We start from the raw sequence: 20254 nt of genomic DNA, 5'->3' as shown, positions 1-20254 counted from the left end.
AACCAATCATATATTGATTTGTAGCCAAATGGGCGTATTCTTTTCAGAGTTTCCCTCGGGGTTCCACTCTAGAAGGCCCGGTTAGTTCACTGGCTCGAGACGGAGGAGGGATCTAGATATAAGTGCGACGTAGCAATTAATTTAAAGTTTATTGTTTTAACGCGTTGGAAAATGGCAAACAGGTGAAGATGATATTTGTTGCGGAATTGTTGTTATACCCTTTTCAAGACGATCGGTTCAGTGGAAAAGATGGACATTTATAAAAAAAAGGCAAAGTGACTTTCCGTCTGACAGAACACCCCACATTTTCGAATCCGGGGTGGTGTCTACAGAAGGACAGGTTGTGATTAGACACCGGTTCGGGCCACTGATTTCTACAGGGTTTTCTCGAAAAATGCCTGTTTGCTATCCTGGGTAACGGTGGATTGAGTCTCCAGGTTTGATATCGGGGACAGCAGGAAAGTGCCCCACATGTCTTCTGTTTGTAGATCTTGATGAAACCCTCTCTATTTTTTGACCACACCTTTAGCCAATCAAAGAAAGAAAGAAAACCCCAAGCCCTATTTATGGGTTTAAAAAGTTCGGCTTACTGAAGCAAAAGCACCATCACTTAAAATGGTTTGGCAAATTTGAAGCGTATGTACTTGCAGATCTTGTTGTTCTGGATTTGTATTTTCATAATTTATTGGATTTATTGTAAGTTGCTTTGATAAACATCAGGTTAAAACTAATGCCAATCCTGAAGAAATGCTTGTGGAATTCTTTATTGCGAAAAGCTGACACTGAATGCTATGATGCTGAAAATGTAATGTGTAAGAAGAAAGTGAAGAATTTAGATTGAAATGATACCATGAAACACTGGGGGCTTAAATGTTTGATGAGAGAAGAAAATAAAGTAAAAAGGCTTGGAAAAGCAGCAGAATATTTCAACTGCAAACTTTTGAATTAACTTGATGGCGAACGATCTGTTGCCATGCCAGCGGCATTTGATGACACCCCATAATACGCTTAGATGCGTTGATGGCTGCATCGTTACCAAACCTGTGAAGTTTTGGGCCATTTCGAGCATTTTAACTGAAGTTGTGAACCGTGTTTCATAGTGAGCATTGTGTTGCCAAGACAACGGTCAAATAGATGTCTTCACGGCTGGACTGTTAGCACACATGTGAAGTTTGAGCACTTTTTGAACATTTTCATAGGAGTTATAGCAATATCGTGTTTTACGGTGTCCTCCACTCAGCTTTGAGATCACACACCTTAACGAGCTGCTCAATACACACTAATGTTAAAATCTGAAGAAGGCCTCTTTACCAAGGTCTGAACAATGTTTAATATATCTAAAAGTATTAATCAGATTTAAAAGTTGTTTAACACGAATAATGTCAGAAAGATGTGTAACATTTTAAAGTTGGAATGATGTTTCTGAGTGAAAGTATGAAGGAACAGTTAGCAGTTGATGTTGTATGAAGATGTTTCAAGTCTGAAGATGTTCTCCATTGACTTCCATGTTAAAAACTTGATGTATTATGGGATATATCTCTGGAATTATGAAAGTTATGAATAAGAAAAGTAATAACCATCGATTCCCGACCAAGCTGAACGTTTTGATGTTTGAACGGAGTTTCTGCGATGTGGAATGTGGGAGCAGAAGAGGCGCAAAGTAACCCTGCGGAATAATAAAGAATTTCATGCATAGCATAACAGATAGTGGGAATGCTGTGTCAGCACTCCCACTAAATAAATGGAATGAATTGCTTGGCTAAGTGATAAGCCCTTCAGCACCGATTGGGAGGGAATTCAGAATGAGAAAAAAAGCTTCATTTTGGTATGTTAGTTTACTGTTGGAACAAAGCAGTTGGGTCTGTTGTCTTGTCCTTAGGAGGCTGGACATAATAACCTAACATGCTAAATCTGCACTCCTACTTCCTGCTCATCTTTCACCCCCAGCTAACTGCTAAATGAGCATGAATGGAGTTCCCTTGTAAACAGCTGGAGGACTCCCAGTGAAACAGATGCTACTTATCTTGTGTCAAACAAACCAGCTCAGGGCAGTGTTGTCGGTAATGCTATTCAGCCCACATCCTAACATCTTCGTCTTCTTCACCATGTGTAATTCAACTCTATGAAAGTATTGCCTTTTTACTTTATTTTTTAAATAAATGCACATTCCTCTTTCTGTATAAGCAATATAACAACTGCCCCCATTTCGCTTAAGGTGCTCTTGTGATTTTGTGCTGCTGTGATGTTTCCTTTTGTTTCTGAGGATTACTGTGATACATTCTGTTTAATGAAGAGCTTTAGGACTTCCTTTGCCATTTATTCTTTTTAAGATCACAGAATTCGGTAAAATGCACGTTAGCTTTAGAGTTGTAAAAATAAAATGGGGGTATAAAGGCAGCATGTGGGATAATCTTCACCCAAAACTTATTGTAATTTGGTCCAGACACATAGCCTGCCCTTAATCATTTTTTGTTTTCAATAGGTTTCCTATTTTCTGTCTATAAGTTACCTCTAGGTGGCAGTAATGCACATTATCGTCAGTCAGTCACTCATCAGATGTATAGAGTGCCGAAGTCCCTCCCCTTCCGGTAGACCTCCACGGGACCTTGGCTGAAGTCGAATAGTCCATTTAGCTTAGGAACCTTCCTAACGGATTGAAATGACCCGGAAGTCCCTCAGTGGCAGCCATGATAAATGCCGTTCCTATTCTCTAGAATGATAGGAAAGGAGGTTTCAAACTTCCTTTATAACCTCCTTTAGCTAAGGAACCACTGGACCTCCCTAACCGAAAGGAGAGAAGAACATGCTGCCCCACAATGCCTTGCAGCCGCAGCATTTGCCGTCACACACAACAGTCGAGGGAGAGGGTGACGAGCATAAATTTCACTTTCCTTTTTTATTTCAATTACAACTTTGGTCATGAAGAATATGTTTCTCTGTTGTCCACATTCATATAAAGCAACAGCACGGTGCAGAGTCTCTAGATGAGTTTACAGTAGTCCCTCGTTCTTATTAAACATCCATGTAGTCCGTTGTATAGATCACTGTAGTTTCCATAGTTTCACCAGCAGCAGACGCACACAATGACGTCCACTGGCGCATCATAAACACGTCGGATAGTGAAAGTGCATTCGGATTCTCTAAAGTACCGCAGTCTCTTCTCCTAAGTCCTTTTGAATTCTCCTATCCACTATCCCTTATGCCTGTGACGTTTCACTCAGAGGTCAAGGAATAGGAGATAGGGTTAGAACTTAGGAGCTGATTTTTAAACTATCCGACCGCTGTGCACAAGATGGCGTCTATCAACTTCTGGCGGCTGGGTGTGAGGCCAAGTACTTCCGGTTTGAGTACAGAGTTTTGACAGCTTGACAGTTTGACAGTTTGTTATGACACACCGAGAGCAAGAATGAGCGGATTTCGGGGTAAAGAAAAGCGATTGGCCTTCCAGCGTGTAAGAAAGTCGGCACTACATTGATGTGTGCCCCTTTGTACAAATTCGTCCCATTATCAGAATCAGAATACCTTTATTAGTCCCACAGAGGGGAAATTTGCAGCGTTGAAGCAGGAAAGAGCCACAGACAGCTTAGTGTTGAATATCTTACATGCGTTAAAAAGTACTAAGTTATAATATAATAAAAAATATGCTAAAAAAGTACTAAGTTATAATATAATAAACAATAGCTAAAAAGATAAAACTAAAAAAGTTACATAATTTTCAAAAATACAGATAAAAAACAAATCAAATCTACAAATCAAATCCTGTAGCAGTTTTTAGGATTTAGCAGCCCGGTATATATTACAGTTATTAAAGATGGCATATGTATATAAAGTATATATTGCACATAGTTTGACAGTATTTAACAGCAGCAAGTTACACAATCTACAAAATACAAGATACATACCTTGTAGCAGTAACAAGGGTTTAGCAGCCAGGTATAAATTACACAGTTATTAATGGCGTATATATATTGCACATATAGCACATATTGCACAAAGTTGGTTTGTATTTAGCAGCAAGGGGGTGTTAAAGTCTGTGTTGAATTAATAGATTCCAAACTTTCACATTTAATGTTGTTCTTCATCGTTGTATAATGCACATATTTCTACTCACTTGTTTCTACTTTTTTATGGTTTCTCTATTTCAATTTTAATTCAATAATAGGAGCAAAAGTAACGTCGCCCAATTTCAATTACCCCAATTTCATTCTGGCCACATACTCAAAAAACCTGCCAGCGTGCTGTCTATTGTCTTTTAGCTCAGAAAATCAATGTTAGCTGTTTATTTGAAATTGCAGGTGTATCACCTATCACCTACCACATCCACAGCTCCCCCCTCCTCCTTCCCTCCTGTCGGTGGTTCTTCCTCATCTCCTGTGGACCGGAGCCTCTTCGCGGGGTTCATGCCCACCTCTGAGCACGCAGAGCAAGCACTTGGGCAGAGACACAATCGATCAACCAAGGTTTAGAAGATGTGATAAAAGCCGAAATCAAAGTTATTTAGCACAGTTGAGTCTGCGACGGAGGTTGAACAACGAGGGCAACACGTGGAATCAAAACGTAAGTTCTCACTGTGTCATTTCTGTTCTCTAATTGACAAATTACATCTCTCGAAAGGTGGTGTGTATATTTTGTGACGCTTAAAGAAACTCTTTTAGCAAAAACATTTAGTCCAAACCTGCAGCGCGGATACTGGCTTCACAACTTCCGCAAACAACGAATTGCAGACGCTCATTGGCTGGTGTAAAACACGGACAGACTCCGGATTCGCTGAAACTCCCCGTCAATCACATGACTTGTGACGTTACAGGCAGTGTGTAAATCAGCTCAAGGCCTCGTTTATTTCTACTTGCAGCCAAAAAGCTAGTTTGCCTTTTTAGCTCTCAAATCTGAAGTAGGCTATTCCTTTTTTTAAAACTGACAAATCATCAATAATGTTCAATTAAGATCTAAATTCGTAAAATACAATTTTTTCTTAGTTAGTAGAAAGTTGCCATTATTAATCACATCATATATATTTTGTTTTCAGTATTCAATCATAACAAATTCCTAGCACAAGATCAATTTTCTGGACATTTTCCAAAGCTTTCATCCACATCTCAGAGCCTTCATAAGGATATTTTCAGTTGTCATGAACTATAAATTGTATTTTTTTGTGTCTGACTGTACGAGGTCTATCTTCATGTTTTTGTTTGGTCATGCTCATTGTTAATGCAACATTGCAGCGCTCAGAGCTGCTTTCCTGCATAATGTTGACTATGGCAAACCAGATCTGGGTGGGTTTTTTATGTTAACGTTGGCAGCAGCAGCATGGTTTGTCTTGGTTAGCGGACAGAAAAACAGGATGGGCTGAAATAATGTTTCTGACCATCGTTTACATTTTCCCTCAGATAGGAGAGCACATGGATGAGAGAGAGAGGAAGAGAAAGATAGAGCAGGCTCAGTGTATCAGTATGTGTGAATCAGTCTGATTGTTGACATATGAAGATATATTTATTTTTTAATGTAACTGTAGTCACAGTAACAACAAAAACAATACAAATCCCAGCACTCAGCTGAAGCAGGGACGATCAAACAGTTCATGATTTGAGTCAGGAATAAAAACAAATTAGTCCTGGATACGGTTTATCCCTTCTCTGGTGCCCATTACATCTAGGCCTACTTCCATAGTACAGACGGCTCATTATCATCCTAATTTTTTATGTGTGTCATGATAGCAATTCATGAGCAATAAAAAACCTAAGCTGATTTACTTCTGTGTTATTTTTAATAAAGTCCTGATTTGTATTAGACACAGTCAGACACACTCCTCTATAGGCCACCACTCAGACAGGATGTGGTCCAGAGATTACACCGGAGAATAATTGTTCCCACATGGCCTGCAGGAGCATTTTGGATTGGACAAAACGCAATTTATTACTTTGAATAATTCTTTAAATTGGACAAAGGCCTCATTGCAGTCAAGGAACAACAGCTCCAAGGGGGGGGGGCAACCGAGCAGGAATTATTATTTCATGCTTGAGTGCATGATGTATGGGATCAGGAGAAAACTTGACCTGACTGTGAAACACCTGCTGAAGAGGGGAGTTTCAATACAAAGCTTCAATGCTGGTATGATGTAATGAAAGAAGCAAACAAATGACATTATTGTATGTACGTTTTTCCGAAAAACTGACAAGTAGTGTTTGATAACTACAGAAAGACATGCACAATTTACTTTTAATTATACATCTCACTGGTTTTACTCCTGGAGGCTCATGGTGAGTTCCTCTGAGTCTGTTGTAAATGTGAAGTTTGCCCCTTTCCCTGCACAGCGGGTCCACATCGTGTCTGATATTCTTTTGCAACAGACCCAATGGTCTACTCATTCTGACAACTGTTCTCCCATCCATTTAATCCTTTCCTTCCCCAAATCAACACCACATGTCGAGGTTGCAAATCAAATGGTGCAGGCTGCTGCTGTTTAGATCTGTGATCAGGCTGCACTTGATCTTGTTTGGACAGACAGGCCAGACATTAAAGAGGAGGGAAGTGTGCGAGTGTGTGTCTGTGGGTAACGGGATGATTGGATTTCTTCGATTCAGTTAGTTTTCGGGAACTGTGCATATTTGAGACAATTTGTTGTTATTTTAAATGATCTTGTGAAGCATCTCATGCAGACACACACAGAGAAGAGATACCTGCAGGGACTAAAGAAGACAGTATCAGTCTTTCTTTGAGTTCAATATCTTTTCAATGGCAAGATACTTTTGCAGCAACTTGCAATACTTTACTGCTTTAGTCCATGATGATACATACACAAATACACATGGCACTGCTTTAGTGCACAAATACTACTACAGTAACAACTGCTGCTGTTTACTACTTAATCAAATAAAGTGTGCTGGCTGATGGGTTGCTTCACTAACAGGAATGTAATCATATCCATGTTGTTACCCAGGAGTAAAATAATGAAGGAAGACCTGCAGGGTGCAAATACAGCTGGGTCAATATTACCATCTAGTGGTCGAGACGTGAAATTAATAAGACCTACTCCTTGTTCTCTTTAGCAACAACATCAATTTTTCTTTTCAGACATTAGTGCATGTGTGCGTTAGATTTTGAGTGTGGCTTTACTGATGAATGGTGGATAATAATAACATTTAACAGCAATTTCAATCTGTTACCTGTGGTGCTGGTTTTGCAGTTTTTTTACCTGAAGCTACAGCTCCCTATGTCACATGCGTGCTCATTAGAATAAGCCCCCGCAATTTGAGTACCTCCAATGACAGCTTGAAAACCATGGAAGTATAAAGAGAAATGGATAAAGCACTAGTTTTTTCCATAATCTTTCTGACATGCACACCAAAACAAACAAACGTAACCTCTTTGGCAGAGTTATAGTAACTCATCAATCAACCATATGAACGCAGAGAGTAAAATGCAAACACCATTCATTTATTGGTATAATATTTCATAATTTATAGGTATCATTCTGTTAAATACATATGTACTACGCCTGTGTGTATCTATAGACAGGCATTTCACATTCATGTCCAGGTTCAGTGCAGTGATGACCAAACATCTTTTTGTCTGATTCATTTGTTCCAAACACAGAGTGAGCACAGAGCAGAAGAAAGGAGGAGACACTGGACAATACATACATTTATCATCAGTTATTTCGTTATCTAATTTTCTCCACCCTCCTACTTTATCCCTCCTCATCATCTTAAATAAAATCTTTGTTCCCCCTGTGGTTCTACCTCTAGACTAATGTATTTCTCTAAGGGTTTCACTGGAGGAGGGTCAGAGCGGTCTCCCTGAGGCCCTGCTTTATGGCATCATACTGTATGAACCGGCCGGGAATGCATTGTGGGTAAGCTGCAGAGACAGGCACACGGGTCTGACAGGGTACAATCAGTGTAGGTCCAGATTATGACAGGGAGCTATGGTTTAGGTTGGTTTTAGACCAGTTTCGAATAAACAAATAATGTATCTAACCAGATGCTGTTGAGCCTTCAAGGTAACAAGGCAACTATAAAAATATATCATTGTGTTCATTAAGATTGCAACAATTTAGTTGAGTAATCGATCGTTGGGAAATGATTCGCCTATTTTGATAATAGATTAATCGTAGCACTACGTTTTTATGCAATAAAGGCAGAACATGCTGCGTTCAGCCTCTCATATATGGAGATTTTCCTTATTTTCTTGTCTGATTTATATCATAACTGAATATCTTTGGGTTTTGGAAAAAACAAGACACTACTTTGGACGTTGAGAAACTGGGAAGGACATTTGTAGACCAAACTAAAATCGAATAATCTAGAAAATAAACCGGCCGATTAATTTATAACGACAATAATCATAGGTTGCAGCCCTACTGTGTATATACTGTAGGGAGGAATACAGTATCAATTATTTCTTGATCGGTGATACATGCTGTCTTGAATGTAACAGTAACACTTTTGGGCTTTCTCCAGTGTTTTATTTGTGCCAACAAAGCTCAATATATCGGACTCATCAGAAAAAGAGGAGTTATTTAAAGAACTTGTCTCAGGTGCTCAGCAGAGTAAAATAAAGTGGAGTCTTGGGGGGTGGGTTGCATTCATGCTTTCGTCGGTGAAGCAGCAGCGGTAAGGATCCTGGTGAATCTCGGTGGACAATCAAAGTGTGTGGCTTCATTTTGATCTTCTTGAGGAACAGTTCTGGGCTCGGTGGGTAAAGAGTGTTCTCGGGGTCATCACTGTTGATTGAGGAAAGGCATCGAAGGGACAGTTGAGATACACCCTGTAAGTTTGGTGGTGTGTGCAAGTGTGTGTCTGCACCTTTAAGTGCGCCTGAGTGTGTGTGTGTGTGTGTGTGTGTGTCTGTTCAACCTGCAGCCTGCAGATATCATTTGCTTTTAATCACTGGTTGCTTAGAAATAATAATTATAATTAAAGTTATTAGAAACTATCTTTATTCATGACGCCAAATATCAATATGTTTTTAACAGACAGGGAATTAAAAAATGTTGGGTGTGTGTGGGTGGGTGTGTGCGTGTTTGTGTGTGTGTGGGGTGGCAAAGTGTTCTGCTGCAGGAACAAGAACACTCTGCTAACACAATGCTAACACCCGAGTCATTAGATAAATATCAGCGACAGGGAGGAGAAGGAGGAAAAGTGCATTCACTTCCTCATATCTAAACACACACACACACACACACACACACACACACACACACACACACACACACACACACACACACACACACACACACACACAAAAGTGATGGATTGTGTGCACAATACAGATGTAGTTACAAGGTAAGAGGTCAGTCGCATTGAATTGATTTTTATGTTTCCCTCTGTTAGAGAATGTATTTCGTGGTGGTTGAATCCCTTGGGAGGAGGGGGGTCATGGGCTGGTGGGAAGCTTCAGCTTGGGTAGAAAGTCATTCTTCCCCAGTCTGAAGGTTTAAACATGGACCAGTTTGGAAAATAAATATTCTATTCCAAAAACACTACTGAAACATTGCATTATTCATTGCTTTAACCACAAACACTTAAACATGTATGGTGCACATGCTCCCACAATCTGAATGCAAGCACAAACACCAATGGCTACTAAAAGGTCATTATATAGACATATATTGTTCTAAACTAAGTGAAGTATTGGCTTGCAAAAATGACTTACTGGGTTTTCAGAGTTCATTGACACCAACAGTTCATCGTGCTATTGTTGTTGCAGCTGTATCTGTGCCAGTGTCTGGCAGTTCAAGCAGTCGGTAAATCTAAGTGAACCATAGAAATAGTTGCCATATTGTGTGCATTTTATACTCGTACTGCATCAAGCCATGCCCTTCTCTGTAAACACAACAGTGTTTTTGTCTGTGTCAGGGCTTTTAGGCTTATATCAGGTCTGAAGGTTGTGTAAGAAAAGGCAAACAGAAAGCTCATCTCTTCTGTTGCTCAAACTGAATATAAATAAATGCTGAGGATTGTTGAACTAGATGAGTATGGAATCAAGCTCATACCACTTAAAAAAAAAAAAATAACTAATAAGAAGTGAGAATTAGCAGGAACCCAACTCAGGAGGTAACACTTCAAAAAGAGGTGACAAAGTCAGGGGATTTGCACCTTCATTACCTGCATGTTCTCCAACTCCCCACTTCATCTTTTATTCTCTCCCTCATAGCTTCTACCTTTAAGTCTTGATAATCTCAAGGTCCTGCTATTGTGGCCGTTGTTGAGTAATTCATGAGCAAGATGAAAAGTTCACAGTAAACACGTTTTTTTGTTCCCTGGAATAAGCTCAACTGAACATTGTCGCCTAGAAAAGTACAGTCTATTAAGTTTCAATTAAACCATGGAAATGGTGTTGTAGAGAACCGATTTGAACGAGTATGTTGGATCAAAAGGTGTGGTATGATGCAAAAACCAGTCATACACATACAATTATGTTCCACATATGAAAGATTTAGGGCAATTTGATGTCATATTTGTTGTATTGCACTATACACAAAACAAAACAACATTTACTCACATGTCATGATCAAATGTTGTGCCTTTCCTGTACAGCCTACAGAGCACATCACAGCACAGAGACCGCCCTCCTCAAGATTACTATTGACCTCCTTCTCGCTGCTGACTCCGGACAAATCAGTATTCTCATCCTCCTCGACCTCTCTGCGGCCTTTGACACCGTTTCTCATACAGTCCTCCTGAAATGCCTCTCCGACAACCTTGGCATCACTGGCACAGCTCTGTCATGGTTTCAGTCCTATCTCTCAACCAGGTCTCAGTTTGTCAGCATCAGCGGCTCATCCTCCCCCCCGGCCCCAGTCAACCATGGTGTCCCCCAAGGCTCCGTGCTTGGTCCCCTACTTTTCACCATTTACATGCTCCCCCTTGGCCAGATCATACGTCACTTCAGTCTCAATTTCCACTGCTACGCTGATGACACTCAGCTCTATCTCAGCACCTCACCATCTGCCCAGCTCCCTCCACAGTCTCTGGTCAATTGTCTCCATGCCATAAAAACCTGGATGACAGCAAATCTACTCAAACTCAACAGTAAGAAGACTGAGCTCATGGTTGTGGCCCCCAAGGCACTGCTCCGGAAGGTTGAAGGCTGTTCCATCTCCCCGTCTCCCGAAGTCCGTAACCTGGGTGTCATCCTTGACTCAACTCTCTCATTTCAGTCACATATCAAATCCGTCACCAAGTCTGCCTTCTATCACCTCAGGAACATCTCCCGTCTACGACCATCACTCTCCGATTCCGTGGCCGAGACCCTCATCCATGCATTCGTCTCCTCCCGGTTGGACTACTGCAACGGAGTCCTGTTCGGGGTTCCCAGTAAAGCCCTGGACAGGCTCCAGTATGTGCAGAACTCGGCTGCCAGGGTGCTCACTCACACCAAGCCCTGGCAGCACATCACCCCCAACCCACCCACTGGCTCCAGTCAAGCACCTCACATATAAACTCCTTCTTCGATCTACACAGTCCTTCCATTCCCTCGCCCCCAATACCTGTCTGGCTCTCCGCCACCCATACCTCCATCCGCAAGCTACGGATCGTTATGGACGGATCTCCTCTCTACCCCCGCACCCAGGTTCGGACTTCGGGTGACAGAGCTTTCAGTCGTAGCTCCCACCTCTGGACTCTCCCACCCCGCCCCCCCCCGAAATCGTCAGCGCCCCAACCTGACACTTCAAAAAAGCCTCAAAACGGCTTTTCCACCAAGCCTTTCCTATATAGTTAGTTTATAGCTTTATTTTCCGCTAATGCTTGTCCCCCCCCCCTACCTGTCTTGCCTTCTTTTCCACTACTCCCCCCTCCCGACCTGCAAGCGACCTGCGGTTCGTGAAGCGCTATATAAATATTCATTTTTATTTATTACTATTATCATCATGTGAAACAATCTAACATGTGCATTTGCTATTAAATTTCAACTTATTGTATCAAAACTTTCTACAAGTAAAATAAAGTTGAACAACATAATTCCATAGCACCCGCTAACACGAGTTGCCTGTCTTCCAGCCTTTATTCTTGAAAGCGGCTTGCTAACCAAACTCAAAGCTAGTCTAAGAATTGCTCTGGCCTCTTGCTGGTCCTGAAATCCTCCTCTCCAGTGTCCAATCTCCTGTGTATGCTCGTAAAACTACAGGCAATCCCCAATCCGATCCAGTCCCTCCTGTTTCGACAGCTAACAAGGCGTAAAGTAGCAGGCGTTACATTAGCAGTTAGCGGTTAGCAGGTAACGTTACAGTTAATGCACCTCTTTGCAACAAGAATCATCGAGTTATCATGACACTCTCAGACAAATTCAATAGCACTCAAAAGCGTGCGGGAGAGGGACACACCATCCACATTTTCTCCATAGACACTAAAAACCGTTTCACCAATTCAGTGGTTCTTGTGTGTGGCGTACCCCGTTAAGAGCTTATTTTCGCTTATTAAAGGTCAGCCCCAGTTATTTTCAGTTGTAATAGTGGCAGTGAAGAGTTGCTTAAAAGTGCCGGTCAGTATTTCTTCATCGAGATGGTGAATTTAAGAAAAAATCTTATCCAAACTCTTTATGTACAAACATCTCTATTAAACCCTTTGCACATTGCCCAAATAAACAAAGCTTGCAGGCCGGTCTACCTTGTGACTCTTAATTTACATGGCTAATGGGAGGTTTGGTCTCGAAGAGGCAGGGAGAGGATGAATGGTAACCAGTGCTATGCTAAGAGGGATTCCGCGCACCGACGGGGCCTCAAGGACTTCCCGACAGGAGTTTAATTCACAATAATTTGATTTCACCAGCAATATGTCCCTTACAGCACGAATCGGAGGAGGACGCTACATAATAGGCATCGCCACTTCCCGCAACTATGTGCCCTGCCTACATGGCAAACAGTCTCAACACTTTAAATACTAAATGATCAATCCACATGTGGGATTGCAATCCCACAGGGAGGCAATTGGGGAGTGTCTTGCCAGACAACACGGCATGCGGGACCTGCAGTGGGGTTTGAACTGTGGCCCCGAAAACCAACGCACATTCCCAATGCACCACATTGCTCCCTGTATATATATCCAACATTGTTCCTGAGAATAGGCCAGGATATTGTTTTATCTACATCCTGGTCGTGGATGAAGTGACTTTAGCTCTGCCTACATGGACGCATGCTATGAAAAGTTCACACCACATGCGTCTTAAAATGTCCACCTCACGCTGCTGCCGGAATGTCTCCTGCTGGCTAAGTCGAGGGTTGCGCACCCTCCAGGCACTGGGCCCTGTCACTCGAGTCGCTTGTATAGGAAGAGGAGCGAGGCTAAGAACACCGGATGTCCAGAAGACAGTGCTGTGCTTACCTCCTTGTCGTCTTCCGCTCACCACACCGTTTCGTTAGTCCGTCTTTACCCCCGTATGTCCCTGCTGAGGAGTCAGTCCTCTACCTGCCCATCACTTAAACGCAGACCACCTCAAGAAATAAGCTCGGCTCCTTATTCCCCTGAGGGTGCAGGCAGAGCTGTTGCGAACGTCCATCATTCTTTTAAATATCCGTAAATGTACTATGTTAACCAAATAAAATCGTGGCCATAATTGACTTCCGTACAAGCGTAGCAGATGGAGTTAATGTGTGAAAGAGAAAGTTATGAGAAACCGGAAGAAATTTCAATCTTTTATTCCCTGTCTGCGCAACTTATTGTTTTTTTGACTAGCCGAACCATACCAGGTCCCGGAATTAAGCTTGTTACGTCAGAAACTACTTCTGATTGCGGTAGGCGGTCGCACCCTGTCGTTAACTTGAAGGTCTTGGAGGTCAGCGGGCATTCCGCTGTGCGGTGGATTGGTCTTGCTTGCATGCCCTCGAGATCTTTTATCACTTCGCAAACGTGTACAAACTGTTGACACGTCTCCATCGAGCTTTCATAGCCTCTGTGTTGCGGACTCTGACAGTCGCCTCCGTTTACCCTCTTGGGTTTGTTCATGGCATTGCAATAACATAGTCCATGTCCGACGCCGCTTCATTGACTCGAGTCCATTTATTGAGGGCAAGGGCTGAGCCTGTTAGGTGCAGGATGCAATTTGTAATTGGAAGTTATCTTCCCATTCCTCTCATTTGTCGAAGATCCATGTGTGACCTTACCAACGAAATGTCTGAAACCCTTCAAGTTCCAGGAGGACGTTTTTATGACGACTGTCTGTAACATGCATTCGTGTATTTTTTTTTTATGTGCCCCCATTCAACTTACCGGTACATTACAGCTTAAATCTAAAAACACTTATGCAGCTTTACACCTCACTGCAGATTGCACAGTGCAGCAGAGAGAAAGGCTGAATTGCTTTGTCCCAGTGAGAGTCGGCCATGAATTTGAATGCGCCGCCAGGATGAAAGGGCCAAATACCATGAAAGAAGTAACGATGGATGTCATCAGTTTTTGGTGGACCACATTTTAAGATGGCAGTTTCATATCTTGATTTTGTGCTGACAGTTGCGTTAAGGTGCCACACGCCAGAGTTAACGGGTTCAGTTTGGCATGGACGGGACATCGGTAAGGACACTGAACATGTTTCCGTTAAAGTATTCTCTTCATCAACTCTTGACACTTCTCTGAATGTTTTGCTTGTGCTTCTCCAATATCATCCCCTCAGCGGACTTAAATTCTCTTTCAGAGCTAACAGGTTTGTCCTTCTTTGTCACGACCCCAGTGCTCCCTTATTTAGACTTCTCTATGAACATTTCCCTTCGAACTAATTTCACGCCGGTGACTTCTCCATTCACCTCTTCAGTTCGCATGACTCAACCATAATATCTTCCCTGCCCACACAGCACCGCACACACACACACACACACAAGCATAAAAGGTAATGAACGCCTACCAGGCTGTTTGGGGGTACCAAGTGGAGAGGACTTGAGCGAATAAGGAGCCGTACGCCACTTCAAAGCCCCCGCAGATCTGTCCTTCCCCTGCAGCTTTCAGATGGATTAAGGCCCACTCCAGGACTGTTCTGTACCCCCATCAGTCTCTCCATTCAGTGAACCACAGAAAGCACCTCTGGATAATATGTTCCCGGAAAAGGTCCAAAATCTCAATTCCCTATGAAAGCACCCATTGAGATATCACCATAGGTCTCAATGTGCGATATGAAGAAAATGATAATACACCTGATTAGCTCAATTCGGTTATGTGCTGATTTTAAGTTGCCATTTTAACATGAGCCAGCTTTGTTTCTCAACCATCTTGCATTTACCAAAAATTATTGTTAATGGTAGACAATCTGATCAGAGCTACAAGCTAGGTTTTATTGGATAATACAAACTTCATCAGTAACAGATGTTATTGTGTTCCCAGGCAAAAAGTTTAACACGTGAAAACAATAACATATTATTTGATAAGGCAATTCAAAATATCCGTCATTGTCTTAATCAGAAATGACTGTGTTGTTAGTTTGACATCATACCCTTTTTTCTATAATACAACATGGTTATTTTACCGTTTTCATGTATGAGGCATTATAGTCATTATTTTGGTTTAGTTTCTATTTAAGTTTTATGCATTATTTCAAGAAAGTTGTGGTGAATAATGACTTACCAGGATATATTTTCTTACATTTCCAACAGCTCATCTTTTTGGCTGAAATGGGCTTTCATGACAGAGCCAAGAATGAGGTAATGTCTTAACATACACTAGGGGAGACGTGTGCCAGTGGGTTGTGCGTTGGTGTTCGGATCAGGGGGCAAGTTCAGTCAACCCCACTCAGTCAGCACTCGTTGTGTCCTCTGGGCAGACACTTCACCCAAATTGCTCCTGGGGATTGCCACGAGTATGACTATGAAGTCGCTTTGGATAAAGCGTCCTAACAGGTGAATTATGTAACAAGCTAAGAGGCGCTGCGATGCCGTGTTTTGGTGCGCTCTGTTTTGTCTGGTTGTGCGTTAATCGTGTTTACATACGCCACGACCCTTTCACCAGGAAGAGCTCATCATGCACCACGACCCTAGTCAATTCTCGTAAGTGTAAACCTACCTGTATAAACTGTTTCTGATGCTGATTTTCTTTTGTGAATTGAGTGGTTTGCGAGCGATTATAATATCTTTAGAAAGGTCAAATAACAACTTCTTATACTTGCCACCTGTATACGCATTAACTCTGAATTAGTTTCCAGAACTATTAAATGTTGCTCGTCCACCCATGGAGAATAACAGATGAAACCCACAATAGTGCAGAAAGCAATATCAGCTGCTTAGCTGCAGGCTGAGGTCACTGCAGGAGACTTCCGCTCGTCCTGGAACCTGAGTCCAGTGATAAAACTGTCCCACAGAGGCAGACGGCAGAGGATATGACTGTCTCCCCAAATGGTTCTTATTAACCTCCATCTGCAAGACAGGAAGATGAGGAGAGGAGAGACTGGCACCTCGGGGCTCTTCTAATTGAAAGTGAAAGAGACATTACGCCGTCCAGACTCCAGCTTCAAAAAAGCTGCCGGCGGCGTGTCTGAAGCTCTCCGAACCACAAGCCTATCAAAGATATGAATCTCCCGCCCTGGACACTACAAGCACGGTTTAGTTACTCTTCTCTCAGAGTCTTATTTACTAGAGCTAGTTTATGAATATTATATATGGCTGACTGTCTCTGTCATCTCGCACGATAAGCTATCTTCTGCAAACGATCTGCTCGAATAGACTGTGGTATCATCAAATGCATTCCCAACTCTAATTACTTGCTTTAACGTTGCAGAAAGTGCATATGTGCATCTGAATTTTTAGCGCCTAGCCACAATTCGTGCGCTATGCGGCAAGCTGGAAACTGCTGAAAGAGGCACTCCCTTTTTGTGCCATGTTTGCAATGCTGGCAACTCAGCACAGCTCCAGAAGACATCGCTTAGGCCATTTTAAGCGGGAAAGTGAGGCCTACGGGCGCGCGGAGCGGAAGAACGAGGGTGGCAGCAATAGTAAACTGGCAGGTCTGGGACTGATAGTAATGACTAAGCCACAAAACATATGCAGGCTTCACTAAGCCTCCAGCAAAAATTAGATCTGTGTTCAGGTCTTTAAGTTTTAAGCTGTCCGTTGATGCCCTGTGNAGGGGAAATTTGCAGCGTTACAGCAGGAAAGAGCCACAGACAGCTTAGTGTTGCATATCTTAAATGCGTTAAAAAAGTACTAAGTTATAATATAATAAACAAACGTTTATTATATTATAACTTAGTACTTTTTTAACGCATTTAAGATATGCAACACTAAGCTGTCTGTGGCTCTTTCCTGCTGTAACGCTGCAAATTTCCCCTCTGTGGGACTAATAAAGGTATTCTGATTCTGATTCTGATTGATGCTTTCATCATGCGTAACTTGACTGTTTTGTCGTGTTTTCAGAGTATTGTCATGCCAATGTACAATGCATCCTGTTGGCTGGATGAATGTCTGCAGGCCATATTACATCAAGACTACACTGGCACCATGGAGCTGTCTGTCTTTGATGACGCAAGCACTGTATGTTTATTTTTGTACGCATATAAACACACAGATCTAATTAGTCACAAAATATGAGACCCCAGTTGAAGTTTAAACTCTGTGTGTGTTTCCTTTAGGATGACTCGAGGACAGTGGTGGAGGGCTGGAAGGACAGGCTGGAGGAGAGGGGCGTCTCCGTGGTGATCTCCGGCCACAACTCATCCCAACCCAGAGGAGGTCAGTGGACTTTAGGTGGTTGATCAGTATCAATTCCCATGCCTGATTGAATCTCCTTGTCAGTCGCTGACATCAGTAGAACATTTTCTATGAGAAGCCAGGGAAGATTCAAGTCCATTTACCAGCATTCAACCATGTTTCATGATGTTCTACTTCATAGAGATCCTTGGACTAGTCTTTGTATTGTGTTCACAGACAGCTGACCTTGTCTGTTTCTAGAGTTTATTCAGTATTTTTTCTGTGAAGGCAGTTAGAGGAGGTTAGTGCTCAAGAAAAAGCTTAAAAGTGCACCCTGAGGTAATATCATATTATCAAAAGTGTTATTATTCATTGAGTTGCTGAGGAAAACATGTAGTGTATGTGTGTAATCCATTGTAGTAAGAGATGTGACATATTGCTTTGGCTTTTTAATTTATTCCAAATAAGGGGAGGTTTAACTAATTAACTTTTAAAGCTTTTTTGGTCTGTAATCCAACCTACAGTATGCTTTTTTTACTGCAATCAGTATATAATCCTGTAAGATAACAATACCTACAGTTCCCTGGTATAAACCTAAAACTAAAGGAGTGTGTATTTGCTGTCAGAGCTCCCAAACTGTGGCACAGTCATCCTTTTGGAATTCATCCTGATAAGTCAAATACTCCCTTTAAATTTCCACCTTAACATATTTTGTATAATTACTGCTAGGGCTGCTCGGTTATGGCAAAAATCATAATCTCGATTATTTGGGTCAATAATTGTAATTGCGATTATTAAATGCAATTATTCATTGACTTTGAAAACATCCATTTATTGGAGAACAAAATGTAGACAGTATGTTTTTAACAGTTGATTACCCTGAACTTTAAGTATAATTCAACTGAAAAACCCAAAAAATAAATGTATTGAAAAAAAGAAATAATAATAATAAAAAGATAATCGTTTTATTTCGATTATGTTGTTTTCGTAATCGTTGCAAGCCATAATCGTAATCGCGATTAAAATACGATTAATTGAGCAGCCCTAATTACTGTGGTAAAATTGTCTTTCTGTGTCAAAAGTAGAAGTAGCCGAGTGTAGGAATACTCGTAGTAAGAGTCCTGCATTCAGTCAACTCAAGTAAAAATACAAAAGTATTAGTATCAAAATATACTTAATGTATCAAAAGTAAAAGTACTCATTATGCAAATTGGTAAATTTCAGAATAATATATATGATATGTTTTGATTATAAATATTGATCATTAAAGTGTTATCAAATCTGGTAAAGGTGCAGCTAGTTTTAATGACTTTACTGCAGTGTAGCTTGTGAATTTACTCCAGGTGGAACTAAAGTCTATTTAAGTGTTGATTATATTTCACATCATTAATCAAAATCTGTAAAGTGACTAAAGGTATTAAGTAAATGTAGTGGAGTAAAAGTACACCATTTACCTCTGAATTGTAGTGGAGTAGAAATACTAAGTAGCAACACATTGAAATAATCAAGTAAAGTACAAGTATCTCAAAATTGCACTTAAGTACAGTACTTGAGTAAATGTACTTAGTTACTTTACACCACTGGTCACTGGATCAGGAAGATTGGGGTATTCTTTCTGAGAAGTTCCATATTTAGTTTAAATACATTATACTTTCTTTTGATATACTTATTTTAACCAGTTTGACACACTGTCGATGCTTATGACTGGTCAGCTGATACCTCAGCATTTTCTGGTTTGGCACATTCAAACAGTCCCATGTTTAATAGTTAAACATGGTAATTTCTTACACATAGCAAAATGGAAATTGTTAGAAGACAAAGAAAAGCAAACAGACATTAACATACACTGTTCTTTTGTCTTTCAGTGGGATATGCGAAGAACAAGGCAGTGTCTCAGAGCTGTGGGCAATACTTGTGCTTTCAGGATGCGGTGAGTGTGTGTGTGTGTGTGTGTGTGTGTGTGTGTGTGTGTGTGTGTGTGTGTGTGTGTGTGTGTGTGTGTGTGTGTGTGTGTGTGTGTGTGTGTGCGTGTGTGTCAGACAAAGTATGGTTCACTTCACTGTCCAGATGTCTTTAATAACACATACAGTAGTGTGTAAAAACTAATAAGATCATATTATTTTGCCCAAATATACACGCTGTACATTGAGCCGTTTACACACAGACCTCAGTGACTGTTTGACAGACCTGTCAGAGAGCATGACTAATGAGCGGAGAGCAGCGTTTCATTATGTGTGTTTTATGTATTGATTTTTATACAGCATGATCGTCTTTCTTTGAAACAGTATTTTATGGTCACTGATCTGAAGGCTGTGTTGTTAGATCAACTAATCAATGGCCAAAACATCAGAATGCGTGATCTCTGTTTAGATCTATTTCTTAACAGCTTGTATCATACAGATTATCAAATGGTCTTTCATTTTAATAAAATAAAATACCCAAAGACAATAAGATTGCTTTCTCAGAAAACTCCTATGTGCTCTCTTGTATTTGTTTCATTCTACTTTTTGACACTGTTAATATACTGGTTTTCCTTAAACAACTTAAAATCAAACAGTTACCTTATACCTTATATTTTTCATCAACATTTTTTCTTTGCACGGAAATATCAGGGAAATATTGTTTAAATACATATCTCTGTTTCCATTGTCT

General features: G+C 41.1%; 1 protein-coding gene across 1 annotated transcript in view; it reads left to right on the top strand.

Moving 5' to 3' along the window:
* The first annotated feature begins 17334 nt into the window (after positions 1 to 17334).
* LOC104965473 (UDP-GlcNAc:betaGal beta-1,3-N-acetylglucosaminyltransferase-like 1) overlaps positions 17335 to 20254 on the top strand; it is a 32916-nt gene continuing 29996 nt past the window's right edge. The window contains 3 exon segments of the mRNA XM_010794428.1: positions 17335 to 17446; positions 17545 to 17644; positions 19468 to 19532. Coding sequence (XP_010792730.1) covers positions 17339 to 17446; positions 17545 to 17644; positions 19468 to 19532 — 273 coding nt within the window. The 5' untranslated portion in view covers positions 17335 to 17338.

This window comes from Notothenia coriiceps, unplaced genomic scaffold (assembly GCF_000735185.1).
Source record: "Notothenia coriiceps isolate Sejong01 unplaced genomic scaffold, NC01 NC01_scaffold00037244, whole genome shotgun sequence".
Lineage (NCBI taxonomy): Eukaryota > Metazoa > Chordata > Actinopteri > Perciformes > Nototheniidae > Notothenia > Notothenia coriiceps.
Note: the sequence above shows the minus strand (reverse complement) of the source record. Positions and strands in the feature narration are given on the sequence as shown.